The 15,615-nt window shown below is 39.8% G+C and overlaps 3 protein-coding genes across 3 annotated transcripts; 2 read left to right on the forward strand and 1 right to left on the reverse strand.

Annotated features, from left to right (window-relative positions):
- Positions 1-279: 279 nt before the first annotated feature.
- On the forward strand, positions 280-1,224 carry LOC308676421 (olfactory receptor 6E1-like; the record flags this gene model as incomplete). Its single annotated transcript, XM_081342237.1, has 1 exon — positions 280-1,224. One exon carries the CDS (start codon positions 280-282, stop codon positions 1,222-1,224), a length of 945 nt encoding a protein of 314 aa, XP_081198363.1.
- Positions 1,225-4,136: 2,912 nt separating this feature from the next.
- LOC308676422 (olfactory receptor 6E1-like) lies at positions 4,137-5,069 on the forward strand (the record flags this gene model as incomplete). The annotated part of the gene is made up of 1 exon (XM_081342238.1): positions 4,137-5,069. One exon carries the CDS (start codon positions 4,137-4,139, stop codon positions 5,067-5,069), a length of 933 nt encoding a protein of 310 aa, XP_081198364.1.
- Positions 5,070-10,282: 5,213 nt separating this feature from the next.
- LOC308676423 (olfactory receptor 6J1-like) lies at positions 10,283-11,218 on the reverse strand (the record flags this gene model as incomplete). The annotated part of the gene is made up of 1 exon (XM_081342239.1): positions 10,283-11,218. The coding sequence occupies one exon, from the start codon at positions 11,216-11,218 to the stop codon at positions 10,283-10,285; it is 936 nt and encodes a 311-aa protein (XP_081198365.1).
- Positions 11,219-15,615: the final 4,397 nt, after the last annotated feature.

Consider the following 15,615-nt stretch of genomic DNA (forward strand, 5'->3'; position numbering starts at 1 on the left):
AACCATAGAAAAATAGTTTTTTCCCCCCAACTCCAAGTATGACTCATTTTGGACAGGTGAGAACACAGTGTGTTTTCCTACAATCTTTTAGACTGATGACTACAAGTGTATTGATCTGATTCAAACCATCATTTATTACTTATATCAGAGACCAACCATTTGATGGTCTACAGAGGATTAAAGCTGGTGAAATTGTGTTCATTTGTAACGGGCAACAGAAACAAAATTGAAGTTGGAATAATCTCTTCTCACTTCACTCTCTTTTTAGGAATGAGCTAAATGGCAAACAGCACCACAGTGAGGGAATTCATATTGTTAGGGCTGACGGACAACCAACAGATTGCTGTCGGCCTTTTTCTCATCCTCCTTGGGATTTATCTTTTGACATTGATAGGAAACATGTTGATTATTATTATCACATTGGTAAATGCCCAACTCTGTAGTCCAATGTATTTTTTCCTCCGACATGTGGCATGGATAGAGATTGGATATGTGAGTAGCATCATTCCTAAAACACTGGCCAACATAGCCACTGGCAACAAGGGTATCTCTTTAGCTGGTTGCTTCGTACAGATGTTCCTCCATTTTGTTCTTGGCACTACTGAATTCCTTCTACTGGCTACAATGTCTGTTGATCGCTACATAGCCATCTGTAACCCTCTTCACTACACAACCATCATGAATGAACAAGTCTGCTCATTACTGGTACTTTGTTGCTGGATTGGGGGTTTGTCACTAATTCTAGTTCCATCCATTCTTTTCTTTCAAATGCCATTTTGTGGTTCCAACATCATCAATCATTTCTTTTGTGACAATGGACCACTAATCAAACTCTCATGTGTTGATACCAGCCTCCTAGAACTGATTAATTTTGTGATTGCCACATTCTCTCTGCTTGGGACATTAAGTGTCAACATTGTGTCTTATGTCAAAATCATTTCCACAATTCTGCGCATCCCATCAACTACAGGGAGGAAGAAGGCTTTCTCTACCTGTGCATCTCACATGACTGTGGTCTCCATCACATACAGCAGTTGTGTTTTCATGTACATAAGACCCAAAAGCAGAAGCAAATTCAATTTCACCAAAATGATGGCTCTTCTGAATACTGTCATGGCTCCACTTTTGATTCCGTTCATATATTGTTTGAGGAACAGACAAGTGCAGGATGCTTTGAGGACTGAACTGAGACAATGGATTGAGTTTTGCAGGAAGTTAAAGTGATTTGTCTTGAATACATGTTGCACCTTATGCTTTAAAATGGTAATTAGCTTCATTGTTTATAAGAGGTGGATTCCATGTTCATTGCCCTGAAAAGATATGGAAGAAGAAGGCAGCAAAACAGCACAGCGGGTAATCTGAGAATGGAGAAAGTTGTGCTTCCCAAACATTGAATTAAAGGGTGACATTTTAACAGATACATTTGCTTTGCCTCTGATTTGTAAGCAAAATCAGCACAATTTCACAGTCTAGAAAAATGACTTTTACTCACAGAAAATTGCAATACCATAGCCTAGAGACTACGAACAATTTCTGAATCTGTTTTATGCATATTGTAAGTGGTGAAAATACTGCATGCCAAATATAAACTATGGAGAAAAAAATTATATATTTATGTGTGTGTGTATATATATATATATACAGTATGTGTGTGTGTGTGTATACATATGTATATATATATATATATGTGTATATATAATTTATTTATTAGTTGAATTTATATACCGCCCTATTCCCGAAGGACTCAGGGTGGTTCACAGGGCAATTAAAACAGTACAAAAAAGAATAAAATGGAATTAAATTAGTACAGGCCCACAATTCCTAATAACAATAAAATTAAAATTTTAAAATTAATTTAATATAATTTAATATAATTTAATTAAATACTTTAAAATTTAAAATCCCTCAGTCCAGGCCAGACAATTCGAACAACCAGGTTTTTAAGTCCCGGCGAAAAGAGCGAGGGTGGGGAGATTCCGTTTATACTGTTGGTGTCTGCACTCTGCTCATGGAGCATGCTCAGATCTGTTTGTATGTGTATATTGTTGATTTGCCTCTGATTTGTAACATTATTAAACATATCCTCTAGGAAACACTGTTTCTTAGCTGAGAGAGTCAGTGTTGTCAAAAAAAACCCAAACACAAACAAATCTGTCAAGGCACACAGAACGCTGCTCCCTTCAAAGTGGTACCTAATTATCTACTCACATTTGTATGCTTTAGAACTACAAGGTGGGCAGGAGCTGCGGCAAGTTATGGGAGATCAACCTGTTGCACAGCATTTAGGTCTCAAACGTAGGCTGTCATTTTTCCAGCAAACAATCTCAGCATCTTTAACTGCTGAGACATCATGCCCCCTTTCAAAAATATAGTTCCCTTCTACTGTCCAATATTCAATAGTGGTGAATATCTGTAGCTCAGGAGTAGGATGAGGCTAAAGTTCATTCTCTGAGCTTGTGGGTTTGTTTCTGAACATTTTGTTACCAGGCTAAGTAACATCTCCAACAGAGTTTAGGGGATGTCAGTGTCAGAGTTCTTCTGTTTATAAGGGCTTCAGGTGTGGATGTGTCAAGTGAGGGTCTTGTGATGGGTCAGGTGTGAGTCATCAGTGAGAGGCTTGTGATGGGGAGGCTACATCAGGTCAAGCTCATTGGGAGGAAACCTCCTGATGAAGGGGTGACTTGCATGGGTTGGTTGAGCATTGGTGCTATCTCTGGTTGGCTGTATGGTTGATTTGGATTCTGAGGGGTTTGTAGATTGGTTCCAGATCAGTGGTGGGATTTAGCCAGTTCACACCGGTTCAATAGAACTGGTAGCTAAATTTTGTTGAGTTTGGAGAACTGGCTGAACCCATGCTACTTCTGGAAGTCTGTTCTAGGCCTCAAAGGCCTGGAGGAGGCTTCCCAGGGCTGGATCGGCCCTCTGGAAGTGCGTTGATGTCTCTTCCGGAAGTCTGTTGTAGGCCTTGGAGGCCTGGAAGAGGCCTCAGAGGCCTAGAATAGCCAACAGGAAGTGCATGGATGTCACTTCTGGAAGTCCATTTTAGGCCTTGGAGGCTGAAGCCTGCATGCATACAGAGAACCGGATGTTCAGATATTTGAATCCCACCACTGTTGTAGGTTGATGTGTCTGTTGAGGAAATTGCTTGTGGAGTGCCAGGCTTCAATTGTCCAATATCCCCTGAGGGGAAAAAACATAATTCTGGAGTAGAACTGTAATCTGAGAAAACATTTCAGACATGACCCTCCCTAGTTGTTATGAAGATAAGAAAAGGGAAAAACAACATACATTCAGACTTGCAAGATTCTATTACTACAATCTTATAATCAAAAGATTGTTAATGTGATGGAATGTAGTAAGGAGATAGATTTCCGGAAGGGAGGAGTTACATTCCAGAACAGCAAGAGACAACTCAGTCCAGGTATTACATAAGAAAGAGGTTGAAGACAGCCCAACACTGGTACCTCAGAGAGTATATTGTAGGTACATACAGTCACGTTCTGGCAAGATTTTGTCTATAGATGTGAAGCAATAAGGAACTCAGCTATGAAGGATCACCATTCTTAGCTTTGGGTTGGTCAATCAGCTTAATGTCTTTGGTTAACAAGTTTGGTCTATCTTGGAGGGCTGACTCTTAATTGTTTGAGAAAATTGCCTCATGTTTTAGAAGAATCAGGTGAACATTTTTCATAGAGAGAATGAATTCCCTAAACAACCAGTGGTGCTTGTAAACAAATTAACTAGTTTATTTCTTTAATTAAGATGGGAATTGCTATTCAAGGACATGGACATAACTTTTGTGATTTACAAAAATGGGAGGGCTAATAGAAAAAGAGGAAACGGTTTGGATCATTCTGATCTGCATTACTATTCACTTTGTTTCTCCAATAGCACTTTCCTTCTTTGGTAGCTGTAGACTTTCTGACCAGCATTTTCTATAATGTAAATTTAATTTTACATTAAATTTAATAATCTCTCAACTATTTTATTTTTTTCAAACTCTTCTTATCAATCACTACAACTCCAAAGGGGATCAAATTATTATTATTTATTCCAATGTTCTGAAAGAAAGTTTGGACGCATCAGACTTTTCTCATTTTTCTAGAGATTTTGTCCCAGAAATAACCCATAATGGAATGGCAGAAATATTGAACAAGACAGCTATGGTAACTGAGTTCATTCTTGTAGGCTTCACTCGTATCCGATGGCTGCAGATTCTCCTCTTTTGGGTCCTCCTTCTCACTTACCTTTTGACCATCGTGGGAAACCTTCTCATCATCTACATCACTCTGGTTGACCATCGCCTCTATACCCCTATGTACTTTTTTCTCAGGAACTTCTCTGTCTTGGAAATAGGATTTACTTCTTCTGCCATCCCTAAGGCTTTGATCAACTTGGCCTCAGGCAATAACACAATTTCTCTTGCTGGCTGCTTTACACAGACCTTTTTCTATTTTATTTTGGGCACGGCTGAATTCTTTATTCTATCCACAATGTCCTTTGACCGGTACGTAGCCATCTGCAACCCTCTTCGCTACACAGTCATTATGAACAGCAATTTCTGTACTCAGTTAGTGATAGGATCTTGGATTATCAGCTTTCTTTATGTCATAATGCCCCTTATTCTATTATTTCGTTTGCCCTTCTGTGGTCCAGATATTATCAATCACTTCTTCTGTGACAATATGCCACTGGTCAAACTTGCCTGCACCAACACCCAATTTCTGGAATTGATGGATTTTCTCATGGCCACCTTTACTGTGCTGGGGACTTTGGCCATCACAATAATTTCATACATTAAAATCATTGCTGCTGTCATGCACATTCCTTCCAGAACTGGAAGGCAAAAGGCTTTCTCCACTTGTGCTTCTCACATTGTGGTAGTTTTCATCACCTACGGCAGCTGCATTTTCATGTACGTCAAGCCCTCGCGAAGTGGTGGGTTGGACCTCAGCAAGACTGTAGGTGTTCTGAACAATGTGGTTTCTCCTTTGCTCAACCCCTTCATTTACACCCTGAGAAACAAGCAGGTGAAAACAGCTTTGAAGGATGCTTGTGGATGGAGATGAGCATCTTCTAATCAGAGGAGTGACTTAGAAATCTATGAGATATGTGAGAATGAATATAAGGGCATGCACAACATCAGACCGATGACAGAGTGTAGATTCCATACTTCAGTCCTTCAGATGATAAAGTTAATGAACAAAGAGAAAAGACACAGAGACTCAGAGAAAGAAAAAAGGACTTTGAAGAATATTTGTTATCCTTTGTTATCCTTGTAGATACTGCTCAATTAATAAAAGAGATAAAGACGGGTTCAAATGGTGTTCCATTCCGGAGATGGCTGTTGAATTGCTGGCAAACTCCACACACAAACACACACACAAAACCCTTGTTATCTGCTCTGTACCCGTCCATCTCTCTTTTTTGGTAATCATATAGTTGTACTTCTCATCGTATTCTTTTTCATTGTTTATTTTATTCTGTTATCTTATTTCTGTTTCATTTCACATTCTTTTCATTTCTCCTTTTTATGGTTGTAAACCCATCATGGTGAGATAGTGGGCAAATAATTTTAATAAATAAATAAATATTGTACTGCATGTACCAGATGAAAAGATTAATTATATAAAAAGTTTTACTCAGTCACATTCAGCTGCTGATGACTTTATTTTTTAAACAGGTTTTTTTTAAAAAAAAATTACTCAGAATATTGAAATACAAACTTCAAAAAGAAGAAGAATAAAATTACAGACAAAACAAAACTAGACAAGGCATTTTTGTTAAATGCACTTTTTTTTTTAAAAAAAAGACAAGAACACAGACATGTATATGGCTTGGGTCCGGGATATCTGAGGGAACACCTGCTGCCGGCATCAAGTTCCCTTCGTCCAGTGTGCTCCCACAGGGAGGGTCTTCTCAGGGTGCCACCGGTAAGAGATTGCCGGCGGACGACACCCAGGGGTAGGGCCTTCTCAGTGGGGGTGCCTGCCCATTGGAACCAGCTGCCAGTGGAGTTGAGGACTGCCCCCGACCTCCGTTCATTCCGCCGGGACCTGAAGACCTGGCTCTTCGAGCTCTCTGGCCCAGGCTGAGGATTAATCTTATTTTAATCTGGGGTTTTACTTATACAGGGACAATTTAATTTTTTTAAACTTGTTTTTAACTTTTGTATTTTGGTTTTTAATTACCCTGTAAACCGCCCTGAGTCCTTCGGGAAAGGGCGGTATATAAATGTAATAAAATAAATAAATAAATAAATAAAATATTGTCCCCCTTAGTTGAATACTAATAGATGTATTATAGCAATAATAGTTCCCCACTCCTGGCAAAATAGGCTCACCATTTATAAACTTATAAAGTTTCTTTTTCACTTGAAAAACCTGGAAAACACTTTTGTAGCTTAGTGTGGTAAGCGAATAAGACATATGGTGCGTCTGTGATACAGCCTATTTTGGACATGGGCTGAAAAATGAGCTCACTGAATATCTATCTTTCTGAAGTAGAAATTAAGGGTTGATTCAGAAGTGTGAAGACCCAGCTTCAGGTCCATTCTCAGCCATGGAAACCATTAGCAGACTTGGGCCAGCTCTCTTTCATTAATTTCACCTCCTTCATTTTGCAAGGCTACCTTTGAAATGAAGAGAGATCCCATGGAAACTATTGTATTTTAAGTTCCTACCAAAATGGCAAGACCTAAATTTTACAAAATGAATTTGTAACATGGCCATTTTGATGATTGTGTTATGTTTTGGTTGATGTTCTCCAAAGTACTGTATCTATTAAGGGAAGAACGAAAGGTCTTAATATTGCTTCAACTCCCCTCCCCTCTCCAGAATAAGTGAATGTATTCTCAAAGTTACATATATATACTGTAAGAGTTCTCCATTCTATTCAGTCATTAAAAGGCTATGCCTCCATTTGTGTAGTAACTAAATTAGTATGTCAAAGCTTCATACAAAATGAAAACTAAAATATCTGCAATAACCCATGACAGAGGTAAATAAAATGCTGGATAGGGCAAAAAAATGGTGTCAGCTACATGGATATCTGCACAACTGTAGAATGTGGTCTTGAGGGAAGGACATCACTGAGTTGTAAAGTTGATCTTAGCATAGGTACTTCCAAATACCACAGTCCTGTTTCCCATTTCCTTTTTTCACTCTCTTCCATTTTATCTTTTGCTATTCCTTATGACATAGAGACAATGTAAGATTGTCTCTATGTCTAGAGTCATAGAGACTGGACCATTACCTGTCTGAGATGGTATAGTTCTCCTGCTTGAGCAGGGGGCTGAACTGGAAAACCTCCAAGGTCCCTTCCAATTCTATTCTATTCTATTCTATTCTATTCTATTCTATTCTATTCTATTCTATTCTATTCTATTCTATTCTATTCTATTCTATTCTATTCTATTCTATTCTATTCTATTCTATTCTATTCTATTCTATTCTATTCTATTCTATTCTATTCTATTCTAATATTCTGTTTATGGTCAAAGTCGTAAGTGTGAAACGATCAGAATGCAAGGGTTTGTAAAAATGAACTGTATTTTTTTTAATGTTAAAGTGGTGAAATGCATCAACAATAATAACAACAGAAGTCATGTACATTTTCCAAAGGGAAACAAAAAGACATAATTTAAGTATGCTGTGCAAGAAAGTAAATTTAGATAAATTATACTGGCTTAAATAAATTAAAAGGGGAAAAGAACAATTCTTTAACAGAAAAATGATCCATACAATTCTAGCTAACTGCATCAACTTAATTCGGTCCTTAAGGTGCTCATTAAATTGCATAGTATAGTAACATATTTTCATTATCTTCTCATTTTTGGACATGGAAACTTATAAAAAAATAGGTAACAAATTCATATTCTTGGTTGTAATGTGAATTCAGTGGTATGACTATGAAAACCATTTGATGAACAGAAAGAAAGGGCTGAAGGTGGACCAATTTATTTAGGAGCTAGATCTCTGGTGCTGAGAGATGGAATAACAAGATGAGTCACACTGTGTTGTGCAAAGTTCTTTTAACTTGAACAGGAAAACTTTCCAATCTTTATTTTGAAAACGAATTCTACACTTTGAATGCATTTGATCAAGGCATACTAGAATTCAGCTTTGCACTTGCCAGCTTTCTAAATTCACATGCTGTGAATAATAGGGTTAAAGTGAATAAATTAGTTATTTCACAGTATTTGCAACCTACTCTAATCCCAAAGGACTTTGGATGGTGTATAATGTCCTATCACAAGAAAGCCAAACAATAAATCTTAAGTTAACATTAATGTAAGAGTTCAACTCAACAAGATAATCCCCCCCCCACGTTCAAACAGCTGGAGCTGAAGATGCACTGAAGCAATACATAATGGACAAGAGAAGAGAACAGAAAATAGAATAGAATAGAATAGAATAGAATAGAATAGAATAGAATAGAATAGAATAGAATAGAATAGAATAGAATAGAATAGAATAGAATAGAATAGAATAGAATAGAATAGAATAGAATAGAATATAGAATAACAGACTTGGAAGGAACTTTGAGGTCTTCTAGTCCAACCCCCTGCTTAGGCAGGAAACTCTATACCATTTCAGACAAATGGTTGTCCAGTCTCTTCCTAAAAACCTCCAGTTTTGTGGCATTCACCACTTCTGGAGGCAAGTTGTTCCACTAATTAATTGTTCTAATTGACTTGCTTCCAGAATTGCAATCTTGTGGGACCTGCTCATATTTCCAGAAAGTGGGAGCGATACAAAGAAGGCTGCTTTGTTCCTTGACCCTAGGTGTCTTGTGAGGAAAGAGCGACATTTGATATGTCTCCTGCACGCTTACTTATTTTCCTTGTCTAGAAGATTAAAGATTGTCTAGAAGAGCCTTGGTGGAGCAGTGGGCTAATGCCTCCTTAAGTAACACCAGCTGCCTGCAATTAGTGCAGGTTCGCGTCCCACCAGGCTCAAGGTTGACTCAGCCTTCCATCCTTCCGAGGTAGGTAAAATGAGGACCCAGATTGTTGGGGGCAAATTAAGCTGACTTTGTAATAATGCCGCTTGGTGGTGTGTGTGTGAAAGCCCTAATAAGCAGGCATATACATAGAATGAAGGCTACTGCTAAGCTTGTAAGCCGCCCTGAGTCTTCGGAGAAGGGCGGGATATAAATGGAATTAAAATAAATAAATAAATAAATAAATAAATAAATAAATAAATAAATAAATAAATTTGCCAATCAAGGAGAAAATTTGTAGCTCAGGGTTGAAATGAGGGGTCCTCGGTGCTCTCTAGGCTTGGTTGTTTTCTTGCAGAAGTTTCATGACCCAAACTAGTAACAGCATCAGTGCTAGCTGATGGTAACTAGTTTGGATAATGAAATGTTTACAAGAAAACAACCAAGATCAGAAAGCATTGAGGACCCCTGATTACATTTGCATTCTGCTGTATAACAGGCCTCCAGTTGGTTACACTGACATTCCTACCACTTCCGTCTTCTCTCAGTTCATCTCTTTGTATTTTGGATAGGAGGAGAACATACTACAGACTTTTCTCTTAGGTAGACTTAATTTTAGGTATTGTAGACTTTATCTTAGGTAGACTTAGGTAACTCAGACTTTCCTACCCCTAAGTCTATTTCTTAATTCAGTGTTCCTCAAACTTGTCAACTTTAAGACATGTGGACTTCAACTCCCAGAATTCTCTTGTATGTGTATCTTTGTGTACTGTGTATAGAACATGAAATCAAATGCATAGAGATAGCCTCCTTGACTTCAAGAAGCTCAAACTCAACACATGTGAAGTCTTTTGAAAATAATGAAGGATCTGGTAAGGCTTCCTCATATGACAGGCATGTCAAGCCTGCGGGCCAGATGCATAATGCTGGAATCACGCCCACCCCTTGACAGCAATGGGGAAAAAGTCACAATATGTCATGCAACATCACATGACGTCATGGATTTGACATGCCTGTCATATGTCTTTTACAAAAAAAAACTGCCTTGGAATCTTGTGACACAATAATTTAGGGGGTTCTAGGACACCAAAAGAGAAGCAAGGATATAGGGAAATGTTGGCATTGTGTTATGTCAGTTTATCACTTTCCATTTGTCAATCACATAAAGCACATCAGTATTGGATTAACATCTGACAGGGTTCCTCTCCTATTGATACTGATATTCCCACCCATAAAAATCACAAAGAAGAGACCTCTTGTCTTCCCTGGGCCCTCTTTTTACATTTCTCTACAATCTCCTAACTTATTTTTGGCCCTTCTTTTTGCACACACCCTAACATTAATGAGCCACAGATTTTTCATTTTTCTTCATCATGTCTCGTATCACCTGTTTGACCAGATCATTTTTCAGTGTGAAGAGGAAAGGGTTCAGTAAAGGACAGACAATTGTGGTGAGAAGGGCAGGGATCTTATGGACATCCAGGGTCTCTTTTTGGGATGGTGTGACATACATAAAGATGCTGACACCAGAGGAGACGGAGATCATGGTCAGGTGGGTAGCACAAGTATTGAAGGCTTTTACCTGACCTGAAGTAGTGGAGATATGCGCTATGGCTAGGATGATGCAGATGTAAGAAACTAGTGTTAAGACTAAAGAGCAGAGGATCACAACAGATGACAGTACAAAGTCCATCAACTCTATGAGATGGGTGTCACTGCAGGAAAGATCCAGCAGGGGGCCACTGTCACAAAAGAAATGATTGATTAAGTTAGACTTGCAGTAAGATAGTCTGCTAATCATGATGATGGGAAGAAGAACTGAGAAGAACCCACCCAGCCAGCAACCCAGTACCATTTGGATGCAGACCTGGCTGCTCATGATTGCATGATATTGCAAAGGCTTGCATATGGCGGCGTAACGGTCATAAGACATGGAGGTCAACAGAAGAAACTCAACTGTCCCTAGGAGGAAATAGAAATAAGTTTGTGACATGCAACCAGCAAAAGAGATAGACTTGTCACCAGATAGGAGGTTCCAGAGCAATTGTGGGCTGGTGACTGAGGTGAAGAAAATGTCCAATATGGAGAAATTGCCAAGGAAGAAGTACATTGGGGTATGCAGGTGGTTATCTGCCAATACTATGCAGAGGACGGTGAAGTTGGCTACCAAGCTTGCAATGTACATGACTAAGAAGAGGAAGGCGAGAAGCAGTTCCGCTGGACGCCCAACAGAGAAACCCAGGAGAATGAATTCAGACACGCTTCGGTTCTCCATTTGATTTTTTCTTATGGTTCTTAAGAACAGCACCTGAAAGAACAAAGTTTGTAACTTGAGAAGCATTCGCTACACCAAAACCTGAATTTTGCCATTTTCATTCCTAATGCAAACCATTACAATTTTCATTTTGTCAACCACATAAAATCTGGAGGCAAAAACAGGTTAAGATACAGTAGTTATTTTCAGGAGGAAAAGCAAGGTGAGGGTGGGGTGAGTTTCCTACCAGTCTTGACTGAAGTCAAACCTTTCCTACTTATGCACAGTGGTGGGATTCCGCTGGTTTGCAGCACTTTGCCAGAACTGGTAGCTAATTTGTTGTTGCCCAGGCCCAGAATGGGCTTCCAGAAGCAGCATCCATGCAGAGAACTGGTTGTTCACATATTTGAATCCCACCACTGCTTATGCGTCATAGATTTGCAATGCTCAGTATGGAAAGTGAAATACAGCACACACAAAAAAAATGAGATCCAGAGGAATAAAAGAAAAGACGAAACACCTGGACATGCACAAAGAATACTGCAAAACACACTTTCTGGTAGAGACAAGTTCTCTGAAGGTGGGCTCCAGAATGAATCTGGAAGCTCAGAAGTCTAAACCTCTGGAGCATGCAATACTGCAACAGTTTGTAAAAAAAAAAACACTTTATGCTTATCCCACCGAATATGCTCTACAGTATTTATAAAAAAACACCTTCCTGTATCCCAATTTTTTTTTCTGTATTAGAGATAGAATTTCTCCAAGAAACACATACAGGTAAGGGTGATAGAGAAATACAGAATTTAACTTCTATCTGAAGCAGCCCAGTGGATATCGGATTGGTAAAAATACTGGACCAAGATTCCTTTAGGCTTTTCTTATATTGTGATCTTGTTGTTGTTAGTTGCGAAGTCGTGTCCGACCCATCGCGACCCTATGGACAATGTTCCTCCAGGCCTTCCTGTCCTCTACCATCTTCTGGAGTCCATTTAAGCTCACGCCTACTGCTTCAGTGACTCCATCCAGCCACCTCATTCTCTGTCGTCCCCTTCTTCTATTGCCCTCAATCTTTCCCAGCATTAGGGTCTTCTCCAGTGAGTCCTTCCTTCTCATTAGGTGGCCAAAGTATTTGAGTTTTAGCTTCAGGATCTGGCCTTCTAAAGAGCAGTCAGGGTTGATCTCCTCTAGGACTGACCGGTTTGATCGCCTTGCAGTCCAAGGAACTCGCAGGAGTCTTCTCCAGCACCATAGTTCAAAGGCTTCAGTTCTTTGGCGCTCAGCCTTTCTTATGGTCCAACTTTCACTGCCATACATTGCAACTGGGAAGACCATAGCCTTGACTATACACACTTTTGTTGACAGGGTGATGTCTCTGCTTTTTAGTGTGCTGTCTAGATTTGCCATGGCTTTCCTCCCCAGGAGCAAGCGTCTTTTAATTTCTTGGCTACAGTCCCCATCTGCAGTGATCTTGGAGCCCAGGAAAATAAAATCTGTCACTACCTCCATTTCTTCCCCATCTATTTGCCAGGAATTGAGAGGGCCGGATGCCATGATCTTGGTTTTCTTAATGTTTAGTTTCAACCCAACTTTTCCACTCTCCTTCTTCACTTGCAACAAGAGGCTCTTTAGTTCCTCTTCACTTTCTGCCATTAGAGTGGTATCATCTGCATATCTTAGGTTGTTGATGTTTCTTCCGGCAATCTTAATTCCAACTTTTGATTCATCTAGCCCTGCCTTTCTCATGATGTGCTCTGCATATAAGTTAAATAGGCAAGGCGACAGTATACAGCCTTGCCAGACTCCTTTCCCAATTTTGAACCAATCAGTGGTTCCGTGTCCAGTTCTCACTGTTGCTTCTTGACCCGCATATAGGTTTCTCAAGAGACAAATAAGATGGTCTGGTATGCCCATCTCTTTAAGGACTTGCCACAGTTTGTTATGATCCACACAATCAAAGGCTTTAGCATAGTCAATGAAGCAGAAGTAGATGTTTTTCTGGAACTCTCTAGCTTTCTCCATGATCCAGCGTATGTTAGCAATTTGATCTCTAGTTCCTCTGCCTCTTCGAAATCCTGCCTGTACTTCTGGTAGTTCTCGATCCACATACTGCTGGAGTCTAGCTTGTAGAATTTTAAGCATAACTTTACTAGCATGAGAAATGAGTGCAATGGTGCGATAGTTTGAACATTCTTTGGCACTGCCTTTCTTTGGAATTGGAATGTAAACTGATCTTTTCCAATCCTGTGGCCACTGTTGAGTTTTCCAAATTTGCTGGCAAATTGAGTGTAGCACTTTTACTGCATCGTCTTTTAAGATTTTGAATAGCTCAGCTGGAATACTGTCACCTCCACTAGCTTTGTTGTTGCTCAGCTTTTCTAAGGCCCATTTTACTTCACATTCTAGGATGTCTGGCTCGAGGTCAGTGACCACCTCATTGTGATTATCAGGGACGTTAAGCTCATTCTTGTATAGTTCTTCTGTGTAATTTTGCCACCTCTTCTTAATCTCTTCTGCCTCTGTTAGGTCCCTGCCATTTTGGTCCTTTATCATACCCATTTTTGCATGAAATGTTCCTTTCATCTCTCCAATTTTCTTGAAAAGATCTCTGGTCCTCCCTATTCTATTGTTTTCTTCTATTTCTTTGCATTGTTCATTTAAGAAGGCATTCTTATCTCTTCTAGCTATTCTTTGGAATTCTGCATTTAATTGGGCATATCTTTCTTTTTCTCCCTTGCCTTTCGCTTCCCTCCTTTCCTCAGCTATTTGCAAAGCTTCCTCAGACAGCCATTTTACTTTCTTGCATTTCTTTTTCTTTGGGATGGTTTTGGTTGCTACCTGTTGTACAATGTTGCGAACCTCTGTCCATAGTTCTTCAGGCACTCTGTCTATCAGATCTAATTCCTTAAATCTATTTGTCACCTCTACTGTATATTGAACAGGGATATGATTTAATTCATACCTGACTGGCCTAGCGCTTTTCCCTACTTTCTTTAATTTAAGCCTAAACTTTGCAACAAGAAGCTCATGGTCTGAGCCACAGTCAGCTCCTGGTCTTGTTTTTACTGACTGTATAGAGCTTCTCCATCTTTGGCTGCAGAGCATATAGTCAATCTGATTTCTGTGTTGACCGTCTGGTGATGTCCATGTGTAAAGCCGTCTGTTGGGTTGTTGGAAAAGAGTGTTTGCTATGACCATCATATTCTCTTGACAAAATTCTATCAGCCTGTGCCCTGCTTCATTTTGTACTCCAAGGCCAAACTTGCCTGTTATTCCAGTTATCTTTTGGTTTCCTACTTTAGCATTCCAATCCCCCATGATGATAAGGACATCATTTTTTGGTGTTAGTTCTATAAGGTGCTGTAGGGCTTCATAGAACCGGTCAATTTCATCCTCTTCAGCACCGGTGGTTGGGGCATAGACTTGGACGACTGTGATATTGAATGGTTTGCCTTGGATTCGAACTGAGATCATTCTGTCATTTTGAGGATTGTATCCCAGTATTGCTTTTCCTACTCTTTTATTGACTATGAAGGCTACTCCATTTCTTCTGAGGGATTCTTGCCCGCAGTAGTATACCTGATGGTCATCTGAATTAAATTCACCCATTCCTGTCCATTTTAGTTCGCTGATACCTAAGATGTCGATGTTTAGTCTTGTCATCTCTTGTTTGACCACATCCAGCTTGCCTTGATTCATGGATCTTACATTCCAGGTTCCTATGGAGAAAAAATCTTTACAGCATCGGACTTTCCTTTCACCACCAGACATATCCACAGCTGAGCGTCCTTTCGGCTTTGGCCCAGTCGCTTCATTCTTTCTGGCGCTACTAGTACTAGCCCTCTGCTCTTCCCCAGTAGCATATTGGACGCCTTCCGACCTGAGGGGCTCATCTTCCAGCGTCATATCGTTTTGCCTTTTGGTACTGTCCATAGGGTTTTCATGGCAAAGATACTGGAGTGGTTTGCCATTTCCTTCTCCAGTGGATCACGTTTTGTCAGAACTCTCTGCTATGACCTTTCCATCTTGGGTGGCCCTGCACGGCATAGCTCATAGCTTCATTGAATTACGCAAGCCCCTTCGCCACGACAAGGCAGTAATCCATGAAGGGGATTGTGATCTATAGGTGGTTAAAAAAAGCACCAGATTGGTGTAGTGCTTAAGACACCTGGCTAGAAACTTGGAAATGCAGTGGTGGGATTCAGCCAATTTGCACCAGTCTGGCAGAACTGGTAGCTAATTTTTTGTTGCCCGAGCCCAGAATGGACTTCCAGAAGTGGCATCCACACAGAGAACTGGTTGTTCACATATTTGAATCCCACCACTGGGGAAATGGGACAATTCAAGTCTGGCCTTATAAAGAAAGTTAGCTGGGTGACCCTCAGCCAGTCATTCTCTCTCAGCCTTAAGAAGAAGGCAAA

Source organism: Vipera berus (assembly GCF_964194415.1).
Source record: "Vipera berus genome assembly, chromosome: W".
NCBI classification, from domain to species: domain Eukaryota; kingdom Metazoa; phylum Chordata; class Lepidosauria; order Squamata; family Viperidae; genus Vipera; species Vipera berus.